Source organism: Chiloscyllium plagiosum, unplaced genomic scaffold (assembly GCF_037043375.1).
Source record: "Chiloscyllium plagiosum isolate Xiang-an unplaced genomic scaffold, Cpla_swu_hap1 HiC_scaffold_14, whole genome shotgun sequence".
Taxonomy (NCBI): domain Eukaryota; kingdom Metazoa; phylum Chordata; class Chondrichthyes; order Orectolobiformes; family Hemiscylliidae; genus Chiloscyllium; species Chiloscyllium plagiosum.
In genome coordinates, this window is record NW_028270152.1 from 3,253,266 (window position 1) to 3,274,726 (window position 21,461).

Genomic DNA, 21,461 nt, shown 5'->3' on the forward strand with positions numbered 1-21,461 from the left:
TTGCATTTTTAAAGTTGCAGTTTGTCATTGTCCTTAGAAGGGGCAGTTTCACTCAGACATCCAAAATTGTTGAAAACAAAGACAGATCTCTCACTTTCTCACCATCTATGAGTGGAAGACAACACTTAAAGACTCTGAAAAGGAAAACTTCTAACTCAAACAAAGACCTAGATCCAATGGACCAGCTACCAAATTGATGTTCCTCTATCACTCTTCACTTAATAACAACATGATATCAACACAAGACAGGAGATCTCGGAGAAAGTCACCTCATTCCACCTCGAGTTTGGATTCTTGGGACAGAATTTGTTTCTTTCTGCCAATGTTTACAACCAACAATGTTTCTGAGGAGCTGTCTTGTTTGTCGTATTTGTGAATGAATGTGTGAGTGTCAGGATTTCAAAGAAGAATAGTTTATGTTAGTACACTAGTGATTAATAATTCATTTTTATCTTAGGTTAACAGGTAAGTTTGTTTATAATAAATAAGTTTTGTTTTGTTCATTGATAAAACCTGGTGTGAATTTCTTTTGTCTAAGATGTGAGTAACACACAGAGACACTGACCAGCTCAGTGATGTAATTGGTCATTTACAGATTTGTAATGGCTCATGGAACAGTGGCGCTTGATTTCCAGTGTACTTCTCCCATCAGGTCAGTGACTGGCCACACTTTCTATCTCTGGCATAACATGTACAGTGTGATGGGCGAGGTTGTATATGGATGTGAAAGGGTTAATACTGAGGAAGGCCATGTGCAGCATCCTCTGTGACAATGTCACATAGACTTGTGGTCAGAACACCTCTGAGTCTCGAAGGAGTGAGACCTCTTCAGAGTCTCAAAACAAATGTCTACCACCTCACCATTTAGAAAAGCATAGTGCAGAATTTCCTCCATAAAGGATGTTAGTTTTTAAACTAACAAATCAATGACAGTTCTCATGGTCATGATCAATGAGACTTGCTCTCCAATGCAGATATGTTATCATTTATCCTATGGTGGGAACTGAACTCAGGGCCCCAGGGCATTAGACGAGCTCCTGAATTACTAGCCCAGCGACATTACCACCACAACGATGCATGTTCTGGTATCTTTGTAGTTTCCTTGTTTTTGATGGCTAAATGCTGATTTCCTGTGATCTGCTGCCTACTGGAAATAATTTTCAATTTAAGTGGTTTCTCCAGTATATTCCTGGATTTATAATCAAAACCTCCCAGAGGAATATTCATTTGGTTTTAGTGGGGGCTCTGAAGTCTGTTTCAGTGTTTCTTCACTTCCAGACCTGTATCCCACAGATATACAACATCACCCATCACACTGTATCCCACGGGTATACAACATCGCTCATCACGCTGTATCACACAGGTATACAACATCACCCATCACACTGTATCCCACAGGGTATACAACATCACCCATCACACTGTATCCCACAGGTATACAACATCACCCATCACACTGTATCACACAGGTATACAACATCACCCATCACACTGTATCCCACAGGTATACAACATCGCTCATCACGCTGTATCACACAGGTATACAACATCGCCCATCACACTGTATCCCACAGGTATACAACATCGCTCATCACGCTGTATCACACAGGTATACAAACATCACCCATCACACTGTATCACACAGGTATACAACATAGCCCATCACACTGTATCCCACAGGTATACAAACATCGACCATCACACTGTATCCCACATTTATAGAACATCGCCCATCACACTGTATCACACAGGTATACAACATCACCCATCACACGGGTATACAAGATTGCCCATCACACTGTATCCCACAGGGTATACAACATCGCTCATCACGCTGTATCACACAGGTATACAACATCGCTCATCACGCTGTATCACACAGGTATACAACATCGCCCATCACACTGTATCCCACAGGGTATATAACATCGCTCATCACACTGTATCACACAGATATACAAACATCGCCCATCACACTGTATCCCACAGGTATACAACATCGCCCATCACACTGTATCCCACAGGTATACAAACAACGCCCATCACACTGTATGCCACAGGTATACAACATCGCCCATCACACTGTATCCCACAGGTATACAACATCGCCCATCACACTGTATCCCACAGGTATACAACATCGCCCATCACACTGTATCCCACAGGTATACAACATCGACCATCACACTGTATCCCACATTTATAGAACATCGCCCATCACACTGTATCACACAGGTATACAACATCACCCATCACACGGGTATACAAGATTGCCCATCACACTGTATCCCACAGGGTATACAACATCGCTCATCACGCTGTATCACACAGGTATACAAACAACGCCCATCACACTGTATGCCACAGGTATACGAGTATCGACCATCACACTGTATACCACAGGTATACAACATCGCCCATCAAACTGTATCCCACAGGGTATACAACATCACCCATCACACTGTATCACACAGGTATACAACATCGCCCATCACACTGTATCACACAGGTATACAACATCGCCCATCACACTGTATCCCACAGGTATACAACATCGACCATCACACTGTATCCCACATTTATAGAACATCGCCCATCACACTGTATCACACAGGTATACAACATCACCCATCACACTGTATCCCACAGGGTATACAACATCGCTCATCACGCTGTATCACACAGGTATACAAACAACGCCCATCACACTGTATGCCACAGGTATACGAGTATCGACCATCACACTGTATACCACAGGTATACAACATCGCCCATCAAACTGTATCCCACAGGGTATACAACATCACCCATCACACTGTATCACACAGGTATACAACATCGCCCATCACACTGTATCACACAGGTATAAAACATCGCCCATCACACTGTATCACACAGGTATACAACATCGCCCATCACACTGTATCACACAGGTATACAACATCACCCATCACACTGTATCCCACAGGGTATACAACATCGCTCATCACGCTGTATCACACAGGTATACAAACAACGCCCATCACACTGTATGCCACAGGTATACGAGTATCGACCATCACACTGTATACCACAGGTATACAACATCGCCCATCAAACTGTATCCCACAGGGTATACAACATCACCCATCACACTGTATCACATAGATATACAACTTCGCCCATCACACTGTATCACACAGGTATATAACATCGCCCATCACACTGTATCAAATAGATATACAACATCGCCCATCGCACTGTATCACACAGATATACAACATCGCCCATCACACTGTATCACACAGATATACAACATCGCCCATCACACTGTATCCCACGGGTATACAACATCGCCCTTCACACTGTATCCCACAGATATACAACATCGCCCATCGCACTGTATCAAACAGATATACAACATCGCCCATCACACTGTATCCCACGGGTATACAACATCGCCCTTCACACTGTATCCCACAGGTATACGAACATCGCCCATCACACTGTATCAAATAGATATACAACATCGCCCATCACACTGTATCAAACAGATATACAACATCGCCCATCACACTGTATCACACGGGTATAAAACATCGCCCATCACACTGTATCACACGGGTATAAAACATCGCCCATCACACTGTATCCCACGGGTATAAAACATCGCCCATCACACTGTATCCCACAGGTATACAACATCGCCCATCACACTGTATCCCATGGGTATACAACATCACTCATCACACTGTATCACACGGGTATAAAACATCGCCCATCACACTGTAATACACAGGTATACAACATCGCCCATCACACTGTATCCCACAGATATACAACAGCGCCCATCACACTATATCACGCGGGTATACGAATATCGCCCATCACACTGTATCCCACGGGTATACAGCATCACCCATCACACTGTATCCCACAGATATACAACATCGCCCATCACACTGTATCCCACGGGTATACAAACATCGCCCATCACACTGTATCCCACAGGTATACAAACATCACCCATCACACTGTATCCCACAGATATACAAACATCGCCCATCACACTGTATCCCACAGGTATACAACATCGCCCATCACACTGTATCACACGGGTATACAACATCGACCATCACACTGTATCCCACAGGTATAAAACATCGCCCATCACACTGTATCCGACAAGTATACAACATCACCCATCACACTGTATCCCATGGGTATACAACATCACCCATCACACTGTATCCCACGGGTATACAAACATCGCCCATCACACTGTATCCGACAAGTATACAACATCACCCATCACGCTGCATCCCACGGGTATACAACATCAACCATCACACTGTATCCCACAGGTATACAAACATCGCCCATCACGCTGTATCCGACAAGTATACAACATCACCCATCACACTGTATCCCACAAGTATACAAACATCGCCCATCACATTGTATCCCATGGGTATACAACATCGCCCATCACACTGTATCCCACGGGTATACGGACATCGCCCTTCACACAGTATCCCACAGGTATACAAACATCGCCCATCACACTGTATCCCACAGGTATACGAACATCACCCATCACACTGTATCCCACAGGTATACAACATCACCCATCACACTGTATCCCACAGGTATACAAACATCGCCCATCACACTGTATCCCACAGGTATACAAACATCGCCCATCACACTGTATCCCACAGGTATACAACATCACCCATCACACTGTATCCCACAGGTATACGAACATCACCCATCACACTGTATCCCACAGGTATACAACATCACCCATCACACTGTATCCCACAGGTATACAACATCACCCATCACACTGTATCCCACAAGTATACAAACATCGCCCATCACATTGTATCCCATGGGTATACGAACATCGCCCTTCACACAGTATCCCACAGGTATACAAATATCGCCCATCACACTGTATCCCACAGGTATACAACATCACCCATCACACTGTATCCCACAAGTATACAAACATCGCCCATCACATTGTATCCCATGGGTATACGAACATCGCCCTTCACACAGTATCCCACAGGTATACAAACATCGCCCATCACACTGTATCCCACAGGTATACAACATCACCCATCACACTGTATCCCACAGGTATACAAACATCGCCCATCACACTGTATCCCACAGGTATACAACATCGCCCATCACACTGTATCCCACGGGTATACGAACATCGCCCTTCACACAGTATCCCACAGGTATACAAACATCGCCCATCACACTGTATCCCACAGGTATACAGCATCACCCATCACACTGTATCCCACAGATATACAACATCGCCCATCACACTGTATCCCACGGGTATACAAACATCGCCCATCACACTGTATCCCACAGGTATACAAACATCACCCATCACACTGTATCCCACAGATATACAAACATCGCCCATCACACTGTATCCCACAGGTATACAACATCGCCCATCACACTGTATCACACGGGTATACAACATCGACCATCACACTGTATCCCACAGGTATAAAACATCGCCCATCACACTGTATCCGACAAGTATACAACATCACCCATCACACTGTATCCCATGGGTATACAACATCACCCATCACACTGTATCCCACGGGTATACAAACATCGCCCATCACACTGTATCCGACAAGTATACAACATCACCCATCACGCTGCATCCCACGGGTATACAACATCAACCATCACACTGTATCCCACAGGTATACAAACATCGCCCATCACGCTGTATCCGACAAGTATACAACATCACCCATCACACTGTATCCCACAAGTATACAAACATCGCCCATCACATTGTATCCCATGGGTATACAACATCGCCCATCACACTGTATCCCACGGGTATACGAACATCGCCCTTCACACAGTATCCCACAGGTATACAAACATCGCCCATCACACTGTATCCCACAGGTATACGAACATCACCCATCACACTGTATCCCACAGGTATACAACATCACCCATCACACTGTATCCCACAGGTATACAAACATCGCCCATCACACTGTATCCCACAGGTATACAAACATCGCCCATCACACTGTATCCCACAGGTATACAACATCACCCATCACACTGTATCCCACAGGTATACGAACATCACCCATCACACTGTATCCCACAGGTATACAACATCACCCATCACACTGTATCCCACAGGTATACAACATCACCCATCACACTGTATCCCACAAGTATACAAACATCGCCCATCACATTGTATCCCATGGGTATACGAACATCGCCCTTCACACAGTATCCCACAGGTATACAAATATCGCCCATCACACTGTATCCCATAGGTATACAACATCACCCATCACACTGTATCCCACAAGTATACAAACATCGCCCATCACATTGTATCCCATGGGTATACGAACATCGCCCTTCACACAGTATCCCACAGGTATACAAACATCGCCCATCACACTGTATCCCACAGGTATACAACATCACCCATCACACTGTATCCCACAGGTATACAAACATCGCCCATCACACTGTATCCCACAGGTATACAACATCGCCCATCACACTGTATCCCACGGGTATACGAACATCGCCCTTCACACAGTATCCCACAGGTATACAAACATCGCCCATCACACTGTATCCCACAGGTATACGAACATCACCCATCACACTGTATCCCACAGGTATACAAACATCGCCCATCACACTGTATCCCACAGGTATACAAACATCGCCCATCACACTGTATCCCACAGGTATACAAACATCGCCCATCACACTGTATCCCACAGATATACAAACATCACCCATCACACTGTATCCCACAGGTATACAACATCGCCCATCACACTGTATCCCACAGGTATACAAACATCGCCCTTCACACTGTATCCCACAGGTATACAACATCGCCCATCACACTGTATCCCACAGGTATACAAACATCGCCCATCACACTGTATCCCACAGGTATACAAACATCGCCCATCACACTGTATCCCACAGGTATACAAACATCGCCCTTCACACTGTATCCCACAGGTATACAAACATCGCCCATCACACTGTATCCCACAGGTATACAACATCACCCATCACACTGTATCCCACAGGTATACAAACATCGCCCATCACACTGTATCCCACAGGTATACATCATCACCCTTCACACTATATCCCATGGGTATACATCACCCATCACACTGTATCCCACAGGTATACAACATCGCCCATCACACTGTATCCCACAGGTATACAAACATCGCCCTTCACACTGTATCCCACAGGTATACAACATCGCCCTTCACACTGTATCCCACAGGTATACAACATCACCCATCACACTGTATCCCACGGGTATACGAACATCGCCCATCACACTGTATCCCACAGGTATACAACATCGCCCTTCACACTGTATCTCACAGGTGTACAACATCACCCATCACACTGTATCCCACGGGTATACGAACATCGCCCATCACACTGCATCCCACAGGTATACAACATCACCCATCACACTGTATCCCACGGGTATACAACATCGCCCATCACACTGTATCCCACAGGTATACGACATCACCCATCACACTGTATCCCACGGGTATACAACATCGCCCATCATACTGTATCACACAGGTATACGACATCACCCATCACACTGTATCACACAGGTATACGACATCACCCATCACACTGTATCCCACAGGTATACAACATCACCCATCACACTGTATCACACAGGTATACGACATCACCCATCACACTGTATCCCACAGGTATACAACATCACCCATCACACTGTATCACACAGGTATACGACATCACCCATCACACTGTATCACACAGGTATATGATATCACCCATCGCACTGTATCCCACGGGTATACAACATTGCCCATCATACTGTATCACACAGGTATACGACATCACCCATCACACTGTATCCCACGGGTATACAACATCGACCATCACACTGTATCACACAGGTATACGAACATCACACTGTATCACACATGTATACAACATCACCCACACTGTATCCCACTGCGCATGATGGACTGAAAAAAGCATGGCCTGTCATTGACCTGATGGGAGAAATGCACTGGAAATCACTGCCACGCGTTGCACGTGTATCATGTATAAATGACCAATTAAATCACTGAGCTGGTTAGTTTCTCTGTAAGTCCTGACCAGGACAAAAGAAATTCACACTCAGTTTTATCAATAAACCATTGTGCCCATATCCACCACTTCCTCAGTAAGTTCATTCCTCACGCGAACCACCCTCTCTGTGAAAGTTTTGCCCCTTATGTCTTTTTAAAATTTTTCTCCCCTCACCTTAAAATGTGCCCCCTAGTCTTGAAATCCCCCCTCCTAGGGAAAGGACAATGACTATTGACTCTATCTATATCCTCCATTGTTTTATAAACTTCTATCAGGTCACCTCTCAACCTCCTACACCTTTCTGTATAACGCAAACTGTCCATACCCTCTGTATATTTCTGCGGCAAAATGTTAGCTGCATAGCTTTGAGCTGTTGGCCCAGAGGTGTTATCATTAAACCGTTTAGGCAGAGACCCAGAAAATGTTCTGGGGCTGGTTTGGAATCCTGCCTCGGCCAATGGTGAAATTTGAGTTCAATAAACAATAAAAAAATCTGGAATTAAGAGTCTAATGATGACTTTGAATCTATCATTGACTGTCAGAAAAACCCACCTGGGTCACTGATATCCTTTAGGGAAGGAAACTGCCATCCTTACCTGGCCTGGCTGACATGTGACTCCAGACCCACAGCAATGTTGGTGACTTTTAACTTCTCTACGGGCAATTAGGGATGGACAATAAATGCTGACCTAGCCATTGACACCCTCATCCTGTGAATGAATTGAAATGATCATTCCTGTCCCAAATGTTTGGATACCAGTGAGCGAGGGAAAGCATTCACCTGTGTCAGAAATTTAAACAGGAGGAATGACTTCAGGTCGAGATGTGGAGACCAGAAAGTGAAGAGAAAGCTGTTCTTTGAGAAGGAGAGAGGAATTGGGAATCTGTCGAACCTTTGCAAGCGTGTGGGTTATCCACCTCCGCTGGTCTCCATGGCAACTCGTGGTAGAAGTTCTTGCACTGCTCGCAGTTTAACCCTTTGGTGTTGTGCTTACAGGTACACCTTCCATGAATCTGAGCAAAACAGTGGGGAGAAAGCAGCCACAATGTTACAATGGATTAAATGTTCCGAGGGGCAGGGATTCTCTCAGAGATCAAGGCTGAACTTCAGCTGCACTAGCCATTCTCTGGGCGAAAGTGAGGACTGCAGATGTTGGGGATCAGGGTCTTGATCAGAGTGGTGCTGGAAAAGCACAGCAGGTCAGGCAGCATCTGAGAAACAGGAAAATCGACGCTTCAGGCAAAACTTTTCATCAGCCCTTCCTGATGAAGGGCTTTTACCTGAAGCGTCGATTCTCCTGCTCCTTGGCTGCTGCCTGACCTGCTGTGCTTTTCCAGCACCACTCTAATCTAGTCATTCTCTGGTTACACCTCCTGCCTCCACAGAAATGTACCTTGTCAAAATAAATGCAAAGATTTCTCATCATGGGTTGAAAAGGTTGTGGTGGTAACTTGCCGGCTCAGTCACCTGGAAGAACCAGGTGGAATCACACTCATCCCGAAACATGACTGGTTGACAGAACCCGCTACTCACTCAATCTATGGCCTATAGGATGGTGACAAGAGGGTTACAGGCACTAGTTTGAAAAGGTCTTACCATTCCAGGCACTCCTGCTTGAACCCCAGCCACAGGTGAGCACTCTGAAGCATGGCCATAGCAGAAGCAGCTGCCACGGACCACCAACTCAAACAAAGCATAATAATATTTCTGCAGGACCTCCATCCGCCTGTCCAGCAGGTTGTCTCCAAGAGTGTGCAGCTTGGTGAAGTGTATTTTCAAGTTAGTAATTCTCAGGAGATCTGGCAATAATGAAATCACAAACAAACATGTGACAGAATGTGGAGGCAGCTCGTTCCATCAGCCACTCGGTACTGTGGCACACCGTCTCCACCCGCAAGTCTGAGGGAAACTGTAGCTCTCCCACTGCTCCCTACCCCTTGGCCCCATTGTCCCACAGTCAGATGGCCCCAGTGTGTTCAGGTGGCAGAACAACCAGGGCTGTGAGGAACACCAAGTGGTCGTTATCACACGGTGGGTTGTTGTTGAGATCTGGAACATGCTGCCCGAGAATGGGAGTACGGTTAATTATTAAAAGGAAACGTTTACACGGCAATGGGGTTCATAATGATGGGCCAAATGGCATCTTACTGTGCAACATGATTCTCTGGCACAGTGCACACTCTGTGAGCTGGAACACTGGCCCAGTATGCTGTGAGCTGGAACACTGGCCCAGTGCACTCTCTGTGAGCTGGAACACTGGCCCAGTGCACTTTCTGTGAGCTGGAACTCTGGTCCAGTATGCTGTGAGCTGGAACACTGGCCCAGTGCACTCTCTGTGAGCTGGAACTCTGGCCCAGTATGCTGAGCTGGAACACTGGCCCAGTGCACTCTCTATGAGCTGGGACACTGGCCCAGTGCACTCTCTGTGAGCTGGAACACTGGTCCAGTGCACTCTCTGTGAGCTGGAACACTGGTCCAGTGCACTCTCTGTGAGCTGGAACACTGGTCCAGTGCACTCTCTGTGAGCTGGAACACTGGCCCAGTGCACTCTCTGTGAGCTGGAACACTGGCCCAGTGCACTTTCTGTGAGCTGGAACACTGGTCCAGTATGCTGTGAGCTGGAACACTGGCCCAGTGTACTCTCTGTGAGCTGGAACACTGGTCCAGTGCACTCTCTGTGAGCTGGAACACTGGCCCAGTGCACTCTCTGTGAGCTGGAACACTGGCCCAGTGCACTCTCTGTGAGCTGGAACACTGGTCCAGTGCACTCTCTGTGAGCTGGAACACTGGTCCAGTGCACTCTCTGTGAGCTGGAACACTGGTCCAGTATGCTGTGAGCTGGAACACTGGCCCAGTGTACTCTGCCACCAGTCCCAGCAGCTCGTCCCCGAAGCATTGGTCACTGCTGGTACTGCAGAACACCAGCAACGTGGAGGAGACACTGGATCATGGTCAGTTTATGGAGCCAACAGCACTCAGGGTGTAGGATAATGGGTCAATCTGAAGGGGGGTGTGGGATGGCACCAAATCAGGAAGTGTGAGATATCCATCCTGAGGGCTCCCAATGTGCTGCAGAGTCTGTGATACGAAGGAAAGCACATCGTTGATGAGGGCTCACAGAGATAGGACAGGATGTTCTTCAAAGTGTCAGGACAGACTCAATGGGCTGAATGGCCTCTTTCCGTACTGTAGGGATTCGACAGTTCCATGATATGATTCTATGAAAAGCTATTTTATGAAATGCTGCAACAAAATTTTGATTCCAAAACCTTTCAAACTTCGAAATAAAGCCAGAGGGTGACATGGGAACCTCAGAATAAACTTTGTAAAAGGAAATCTGGCTGGAAACATTGAAACTCCATTCTCTCACCTTGAATCTCCAGGCTGTAGGGATCAGCCACTTTGATGGCAGGATCGAGCACTTTGTAAATAACCTGGGAGAAGGATTTACAGATTCATTAATCGAAAATCTTGTACTGATGGTAAACGGAGCATGTTTTGAGATCACAGAATCATAGAATCTCTACAGTGTGGAAGCAGACTATTCAGCCCACTGACTCTCTGAAGAGTATCCCACCCAGACCCATCCCCCCCCCCAACCCCTTACTGTATCCCTATAACCCTGCATTTCCCGTGGCTAACCCACCTTGATGTTCTCGAGATGGCTCTAATAGCACTTCACAGTCAGTTAAGCTTGTTTTTTGTTTGTCTGATATCACAGATATGGGGCCCTACCTTGAAATGTGGGACTCAGCACTCAGTGTCCCAAGTTCAATTCCAGCCCTGGGTGACTGACTGTGTGGAGTTTGCACATTCTGCCTGTGTCTGTGTGGGTTTCCTCCGGGTGCTCCGGTTTCCTCCCACAGTCCAAAGATGTGCAGGTTTGGTGGATTGGCCATGGGAAATGCAGGATTATAGGGATAGGGTAGGGAGGTGAGTCTGGGTGGAGTGCTGTTCAGAGGGTCAGTGCAGACTCAATGGTCTGAAAGGCCTGCTTCCACACTGGGAGGATCTTAATGGTTCCACTCCTGGATCTGGAGAAGCAGGCTGACAAACATTCCAATCTGCTTCTCAGAATCCATTACCGGTGAGTGCATTCGAGGCTGTAATCCTGAACATACACTGTTCACTCAGCAACAATTCAACATGTTTAAACCCATCCCATCACCTGTTTCAGGGACAGATGAAAGATCTTGTTGTGGAAAATTTAAAAACTTGGAAAGACCTGAGGTTATATTTTAAGCCACACTGTTTAATTTTCCCTCGGGCTGTGGAAATTCAGATCTAATCATCACAATGTCTCGGCAGGATGGATGCGGCTTGTCAAGGATCTGAGAGATGATTAATAATTTTCCTTTACGTGAGAGAGAGCTGTGAAACAATCGGGCGATGGGAATTCAAAACTCCTTTCTTGCATTTTTGAAATACGTCATCACACTAAAGCAAGCCAAGAATTTCCCACAATAAACCCCTGAGAATTACACTGAGGGGTACTGCTGCATTAAAACACCACTGTCCATTCGCACAGCAAGATCCCACAGGCAGCAAGGACTGGCTGGCCCATCTGTGATTGATCCACTTGGTTAAGAGAGGAATGTTGATCCAGACATCAGGAGGAACTGACTCTTCTGCCAAAGAGTCGAATGTTAATTCTTTTTTCTCTCTCTCTCTCTCTCTAACAATATTGTCAGATCTGCTGAGGTTCTCCTGCACTTGTTTTTATTTGGAGGGAAACTGGTAGTGTATCAAGGCTCTTCCACTCAAGAGGGTTAGCATGACCTCAGTCAAACATGGCCTCAGACAAACATCAGCTACAGCAGTGCAGCCCTCCCTCAGCACTGCAACATGTTCACAAATCTCTCCAGTACACTAAACCCCCAACCCCCTGACCCTGGGGTGAACACATTAACCACTGACCCCATCTGGCACACTGACCCAACTCATTTCACTGAGATGTGAGAACATAAATCCCTGTTCAATACCAGGAGGAAGGCAGCACCATGGAGCTCCTGAGGCGAGGTGTGCAGCTGTATCCCTGAGAAATGCCAATCTTTGAGAAGGATCTCATGGCTGTTTCTGTCCTCCTTGCTCTGCATGTCCATCCCAGAGGACAGTTAGGAGTCAGCCACATTGCTATGGGTCTGGAGTCACATTCGGGCCAGACCAGGTAAGGATGGGCAGGAGGCTGGGAGAACACAGCAAGCCAGGCAGCATCAGGAAGTGGAGAAGTCATCCACTTTGGGTCCAAATGTTAACTTGAATTTTTCTTCACAGATGCTGCCAGACCTGCTGAGATTTTCCAGCAACTCCTCTTTTTGTTTCTAATTTACAGCTTCTGCAGTTCTATCAGTTTTTATTGAGTATTCCATCACACTCCTGGCTTGTGCCTTGTCGATGATGGACAGGCTTTGGAGAGTCAGGCCAATTACTTGCCACTGAATTCTCAGCTGTCAGAGAGAGTGCAGGTCAGTTTTTAACGTTGATGAATTGATAAATTTGCCAGGGTGTTTTAAGAGGAGCTGTATCAATGTCTTCCAGTTTTGATCAATGTGTATTGGGATCAGAAAACTGAGGCAAAATACAATATCCCTCATCCATTTATTCAGACACCTGCTTTCTCCCTGCCTTATCCTGAAAAGCACAATCGGACAGACACTGAACAGAGCCGCTGGGGACCCACCTCACCGTCTGTGGATGGTTCGATATCTGAATAACGATGCTCACAAATAACATCATCGATCCTCCTTAGGATGCCCGTGGGGATATGAGGGAAGGAAACTGTACAGTTGAAAGCAAAGTAACGATACACTTTCCATGTCCGGCCAAAGTCTGAAGATCTCTCAATGTACATGGCAGCTGGGCGAAATGTCTAATCGGCAGAAAGGACAAAATGATCAAACGAGGTGGCCACAGCATTTTTTTCCACAGCATTCAGCCCGAGGTTCATCATAGGAATATGATCAGGCACAAACTGTCACCAGGCCACGCCAGCTGATACTAAAACAGGAGACCAACACCTCAGACAAAAAAAAGATGATTTTGAGGAGCATCTTAAAAGAGGAGAGAAAGAGGGGAAGGAGAGGTGGAGATGTTTAGGGGAAATTTAAAGCTCAGGTAGCTGAAGTCACTGCCACTAAAGGTGAGATTCCAGAGAGAAGTTCAGGAGAAACAGAGACCTGAGCTCGGGCAAGGACCTGAAAAGGACAACATTTTTAATGTGAGCAGTTGTTGAATTTGAAAGCAATGCATTGCATCTTTAAACTTGGATTGATGCCATTTTTAGGTGTGTAACAGGGCTTTAAAATATCTGCTCCATGTCGATAGCCATGTCGATAGCCCAGCTCTTTCTACATCTTCCTCACTTTTCTCTGAGGAGACAGTGAGGATTGCAGATGCTGGAGGTCAGAGTCGAGAATGTGGTGCTGGAAAAGCACAGCAGGTCAGGCAGTATCCAAGGAGCAGGAGAATCGACATTTCAGGCATAAGCCCTTCATCAGGAAGGGCGTATGCCCAAAACATTGATTCTCCTGGTCCTGGGATGCTGCCTGACCTGCTGTGCTTTTCCAGCACCACACTCTCGACTCACTTTTCTCTGAGTCCACACCCAGGCTTAAGCACTCAAATATAGCCAGCATCAATTTTAAAATGACTCAGAGTCAAACACAGAGTAATTGAACATTACACAATATAGTTCACGGAGCCGATGGTGTGATGGACAAATGGGCGTTGATGCACTTTAAGATGTGAACAGTGATGTTTTAAATAAGTTAAAGTCAACATTTCTCTGAGCTGTCTCTGTAAGCTTTCAGTTCATCCATCACCCAAAGTTGAGGACCTAGGCTAAAGTAAAATAACTTCAGTATAAGCAGCTTGAGGCCTGGCATAAACTCCAGACAGGAATGTCATCAATCCACCAAGCAGCATATTTACTGAGATGGTATTTGCTGAAGATTATTATGAAGAGCATTTGGTGAGGACATTTGCAAAGGTATATTACTGAGGATGTACGCTCAGAGTATTTGCTGAGAGATATCACTGAAGGTATTTGCTGAGGGTATTGTTTTGAAGGTTTAATACGGAGTGTATTTGCTGAGGGTTTGTTTTGAAGGTTTAATACAGAGTGTATTTGCTGAGTCAGGGTGAATCCTGACTATTGAGTGTTATTTTTGGAATGACCAACCAAGTGCCAGCGTGGTAAGGTGGGACGGTGTTACTAATTAACAGGTCCATTGTCAGCTCCAGGTCTGGATAGAAATACTCCTGATCAAAGACTGAACCTGGTCTGGAGCACGGCCCAGAGTTGAGGGTGTGTTCAAATCATTCACACAGTAAACCTTGCCAGCTGTACTGCCACAACAAAGCTAGCACCGCAATACAGTTTCCAGAATAATTAAAACATCATTTCCCTCCAATTTATAGGATTAATCTTCAGTGAATAATCTGAGCAATAACTGATCCTTCATTACACACAGCAAATACTGTCAGTAAGAACTGATAGGAATTCCCCTTGGTAAAGCCCCTGTGGAAAGAAATTCACAGCCAGCCGTGGAGAAGTTGCTCCCGCATTGTTAAAGTCAGTCCCCTGCACAGACTAGTGACTGGAACATGGGCTGGTTCATCTTTCAGGTCCTTCAGAAATGAAGGAGATCAAAGATCCATCATACAACCAGTGGGGGAAATAATGTTGCTTAGTTAAGCTTTAAAGAAGCTGGTTGATTATTTTTCTGCACAATAATTTCGACTGAAACTGACTGGGTGTGTACCAAAACAAACATTTCTTTAGAACCTTTTTGTTGAAAGCACCTTTAATGTTGAGTTAGACGATATTGAAGGATTGTGCTGAGGTTCCAGGCTGTATTTAAGCAGCCCTCCCTTGCCCTGACTTTTCTCTCATACCTTGAATTTCATGATGAGGTGCGTGAAGTGGAATTCAGCTTCTAGGCCTAGCTGGATATTGACCTTTTCTTCCCCTGTGTGTGGAGACAAGACACAGTGAGATGGTGACTGGCCACAAACAGGCAACAGGAGACACCAGGGGAACAATCCCCTTGAGTAAATAGACGTCGGCTTTCACTTGGACACCCACTCAGACAGCCGGAGGTGGGGGCTTATAACATATCAACATCTCCCAAGGTGCCCCAACCAGCACCAAAGAGAATATTTAAAGAGGTGACTAAAAGCTTGGTCAGAGAGGCCGGGAGAGGGTGAGAAAATTCATAAAGCCAAAGTACAAAGGGATCTAGGAGTGCTAGTCCAGGATTCTCTAAAGGTTACCTTGCAGGTTGTGTCCGTGGTTAAGAAAGCAAATGTAATGTTGTCATTTATCTCAAGAGGGTTGGAATGTAAAAGCAGTGAGGTGCTAAGACTTGAGAAAACGCTGGTTAGGCCCCATTTGGAGTACTGTGTCCAATTTTGGGCCCACCCCTGAGGAAGGGCATACTGGCACTGGAAAGTGTCAAGCGGAGAGTCACAGGGATGATCCCTGGAATGGTAGGTCCAACATACGATGAACAGCTGAGGATCCTGGGATTGTGTTCATTAGAGTTTAGAAAGTTGAGAGGAGATCTAATAGAAACTTATAAGATAATGCATGGCTTAGAAAGGGTGGATGCTGGGAAATTGTTTCCGTTAGGTGGGGAGACTTGGGTACAGCCTTAGAATTAGAGGGGGTCAATTTAGAACAGAAATGAGGAGACATTTCTTCAGCCAGAGAGTTGTGGGCCTGTGGAATTCATTACCATAGAGCGCAGTGGGGGCCGGGATGCTAAATATCTTCAAGGCAGGGATTGATAAATTCTTAATTGCGCAAGGAATTAAGGGATACGGTGAGAGTGTGGGTAAGTGGCGTTGAAATGCCCATCAGCCATGATTGAATGGCAGAGTGGACTTGATGGGCCGAATGGCTTTACTTCCACTCCTATTTCTTATGGTCTTATTTACAGTGTGTAAACAGGCCCTTTGGCCCAACAAGTCCACACCGACCCGCAACCCACCCAGACCCATTCCCCTAACACTATGGGCAATTTAGCATGACCAATTCACCTAACCTGCAAATTTTTGGACTGTGGGAGGAAACTGGAGCACCCGGAGGAAACCCACGCAGACACGGGGAGAATGTGCAAAGTCCACACAGAGAGTCGCCTGAGGCGGGAATTGGACCCGGGTCTCTGGCGCTGTGAGGCAGCAGTGCTAACCATAGAGCCACCGTGCCGCCCATAAATGGTCTAAGAGAGAGAGATGAAGCCTGTCAGGAGAGAATTCCAGAGGGTAGGGACCAGACAGTATGCATTACCAAAACAAAACAGACAACTAAAAAGAAAAACTCTTGGCCCACAAAGCACGCCCCTGTCCCTGAGCCTCAAACCAGTCACTAAATCTCAAAAACAGTGTTTTGTGAATTTCAGCATTCTTCATCCAATCTCACGTCAACACTGTCCAAACCTGGGCTATGTGATCTGTCCAGATGGGATTGCTGTGTTCACCAGGAGTACAGGAATTACTCTGCTCAGGTTTCACCAGGCTCTGCCAACACGTCTCCCCACAAGAGCTGCTTGATTGGGACAGAGTGAGGTAGTAAATCGAGCACCAGCTCATTGTTCTGCTGCCTCTTGGTCACTGTGTACCTCAAGTGTTACTGTTAGCTACACAAAGGACATAGTGTTCAGTGCGTCGGAGTTACAATCACAAATATAACCAGCTCAAGAGATCACTAACACACACTCTGAAAACTGATCCATTCTAACAAAGAAATTCTGTCTCAACACATGGACTACAATTCCAACAGTCTGATCAGATTTTTCTTTCTGCCCTTCTCTACCACTAGCCTACCTAACAAACTTTCTTTAATGCTCATCACCTTCCTTAGTCCTGAACCTGGCCAGGATTCATATAGCAGCTCGGAATGTCACTACCAATACAGGGAGCTCAAGTCAGAAGCCGGGTCGACAGGACAGATTTCGAGGGATAAAATACACTGGAACCCATTCCAACATCAAAAAGCAATGGTGCTGAGGAGGCTGAGAGACAACTTAATGGAGGGTTTTAATTTTACAAAGATTTGTGTTGACTTGGATTACCCAGGTTGGACAATCAATTTAAGATTTTGAAAGCATGGAGACAGATTGGGAGAAATGTATTTACACTGAGGCTTGTTAGGAACAAGGAACACTGTGCCATGGAGATTGGTCAAGGCTGAGACAGCTCTATCCAGACAGAGCAGTTTCACATTAGCAATAGGGATGTGGACTGGGGAGTGGGGCTGAGGTGAGGGAGAGAGTAGTGGGGCTGAGGTGAGGGAGAGAGGAGTGGGATTGGAGAATGGGACCTTTGCAGGAGCGAGGGGGGAGGTGAGGCGGGGATTTTAGAATTACCATGGCAAAGAGCAGACCCAGGAGCTGGAAAGTCCCTGCAGTTTTAGTTTGAAAGATCTGACTGACCATCTGCCATGCCATCAAACTAAAACACTCCAAACAGCCTGCTCAATTCATTCAGAGACATTGCCTTGTGTCGAAATTGTCAAAATGAGCATTTACAGAACTCAACAAAACCCCTCATTTAAACACACTGTCAGTTTAAAAACAAGTTGTAATTGCAGTTTATGTGCCTTTAACCGAGACTAAATATCAAAGATGCTTCACAGGGCTGTGTGCAAAACATATCATCCCAAAGAACGAGATATTTGTCAAAATATGAATCAAAGGCTTGGGCTTTAGGAGGACAGGAAGTGAGCGAGGTGGAGGGCTTTAGAGTGAGAATTCCTGAGACTAGGATTCAGGCAGTGAAGGAGGGTGGGGTGCTCAAAGGCAGAGAATTAGAAAGTGTGGTTTATTGCTGCAGGAGAGGGGGAGCAGAGCGATTGAAGCACAGGGATAAACGTTTTACATTTGAGGCTTTTGGAGGCCAGGAGCAGGTGGTGAGAGGAGAGAGATTGACAAAAGACATGACGGGCAAATTCTTGACACAAAGAATTTGCAGGAGCGAGGGGGGTGGTGAGGCGGGGATTTTAGAATTATCATGGCAAAGAGCAGACCCAGGAGCTGGAAAGTCCTCCCTGAATCAACTTCCTGAGGAAGTGGTGGATGTGGGTATAATTACAACATTTAAAAGACATTTGGATAAGTACATGAATAGGAAAGGGAGGGATATGGGCCAGGAGCAGGCAGGTGGGACTAGTTTAGTTTGGGATTATGGTCAGCATGGACTGGTTGGACCGAAGGGTCTGTATCTGTGTGGTTTGACTCTGTGACTAAGATGAGAAATGTTCCAAGTAAGAGGTTAATGTATGAGTGGAGTGCAGGTCCCGAAAAGTAATAGACAGAGGGTGGAGTTTAAAGGAAGAAATAGTAGGAACCTGTTAGAAAGGATTGCGAGGGATCTAGTGGTGGTCTAGTGGTATTAACGCTGGACTGTAAATCCAGGAGCCAGGGAATGTTCTGGGACCTGGGATGGAATCCCACCAAGACAGATGGTGCAATTTGGATTCAATAAAAATCTGAAATTAAGATTCTAATGATGACCATGAATCTATTGTCAGGAAAAACCCACCTGGGTCACTAATGTGCTTTAAGGAAGGAAACCACCATCTTTACCTGGTCTGGCCTACATGTGACTCCAGACCCACAGCGATGTGGTTGACTCTTAACTGCCCTCTGGGAAATTAGGAATGGGCAATAAATACTGGGCCAGCCAACAATGCCCTCATCCCATTAATGAATTTTTTAAAAAAGCATTGCGATAATAATGGGAAATTTTAATTTAAAAATAGGCTGGAAAATCCAATGTCAAAGGAGGGGGTTTATCAAATTATCTTAAGGCGTTTCCTTGAAGCAGCATGTTCTGCAGCTGACCAGGCAGCTAGACCTGCTACTGTACAACAAGATTAATTAATAATCCCAGAGTGAAGGCATGCTTACTGAGCAGCAACTGCAATGTGATCTGATTCAGTTTGAGGAAGAGAAAAATTAGTCCACCACCAGTGATTCAAACTTAAACAAAGGACTTATGAGGACCTGAAAGCAGAACTGGTTAAAATGAATTGGCAAATTAGGTTAAAGATAGAGATGCAGTGGCAGACATTCAAGGGAAGATTTCAGAAAACATTCCAATGGGAAAGAGAAATTCCAGAAGATTGGTTAACCACAGATAGTGGGCAATGAGGTTAAAGACCATAAAACCATAAGACATAGGAGTGGAAGCAAGACCTTTCAGCCGATCGAATCCACTCTGCCATTCAATCATGGTTGATGAGTGTTTCAATTCCACTTACCCGCACTCTCCCCGTATCCCTTAATACCTTGTGAGATTAAGAATTTGTCAATCTCCGCCTTGAAGACATTTAACATCCCGGCCCCCCCCTGCACTACGTGGCAATGAATTCCACAGGCACACTACTCTCTGGCTGAAGAAATGTCTCCTCATTTCCGTTCTAAATTGACCCCTTCTCATTCTAAGGCTGTGCCCACGGGTCCTAGTCTCCCTGACTAATGGAAACAACTTCCCAGCGTCCACCCTTTCTAAGCCATGCATTATCTTGTAAGTTTCTATTAGATCTCCCCTTAATCTTCTAAACTCTAATGAATACAATCCCAGGATCCTCAGCCATTCATCGTATGTTAGGCCTACCATTCCAGGGATTATCCGTGTGAATCTCTGCTGGACACGCTCCAGTGTCCTTCCTGAGGTGTGGGGCCCAAAATTGGACATAGTATTCCAAATGGGGCCTAACCAGAGCTTTGTAAAGTCTCAGAAGCACATCGCTGCTTTTACATTCCAACCCTCTTGAGATAAATGACAACATTACATTTGCTTTCTTAACCACGGACACAACCTGCAAATCAACCTTTAGAGAGTCCTGGGCGAGCAAGGATTAAAGATGATATCAAACACATAAAATGATACAATCATGCAAAGATGCATGACAAGTCAGAAGATTAGACAGATTACAAAAAACACAAAAACATGACTGAAAAATTAGAGTATGAGAGGAAGCTAGCCAGAAATATAAAACAGATAGTAAGAATTTCTGTAGATTTTTAAAAGAGAATTAACAAAATGCGCATTGATCTTAAAAAGTTGACATGTTTCAGCGAAAGAGAAATCATGTTTAACAAAGTTATTGGAGCTCTTTGAGAAAGTAACAGGTGCGTGGGATAAGGGGAAGCCAGTGGATTATTGTCCTTAGATTTTCAAACCTTATTTGATAAGGTGCGACATGAAAGTTTATTACAGAAAGTAAGAGTTTATGGATGAGCATATTGGCATGAATACAAGATTGGCCAACAGAAAA

At 45.5% G+C, this 21,461-nt stretch overlaps 1 protein-coding gene across 2 annotated transcripts in view; it reads right to left on the bottom strand.

Annotated features, from left to right (window-relative positions):
- Positions 1-21,461, bottom strand: part of lamb2l (laminin, beta 2-like) — a 206,593-nt gene that overhangs the window by 118,128 nt on the left and 67,004 nt on the right. For both annotated transcript variants that reach the window (XM_087994040.1, XM_087994039.1), the window contains exons 5-9: positions 16,073-16,146; positions 13,857-14,045; positions 11,547-11,610; positions 9,773-9,975; positions 9,069-9,189 (exon numbers count right to left, since the gene is read on the bottom strand). In XM_087994040.1, coding sequence (XP_087850166.1) covers positions 9,069-9,189; positions 9,773-9,975; positions 11,547-11,610; positions 13,857-14,045; positions 16,073-16,146 — 651 coding nt within the window. The remainder of the gene's footprint in view (positions 1-9,068; positions 9,190-9,772; positions 9,976-11,546; positions 11,611-13,856; positions 14,046-16,072; positions 16,147-21,461) is intronic.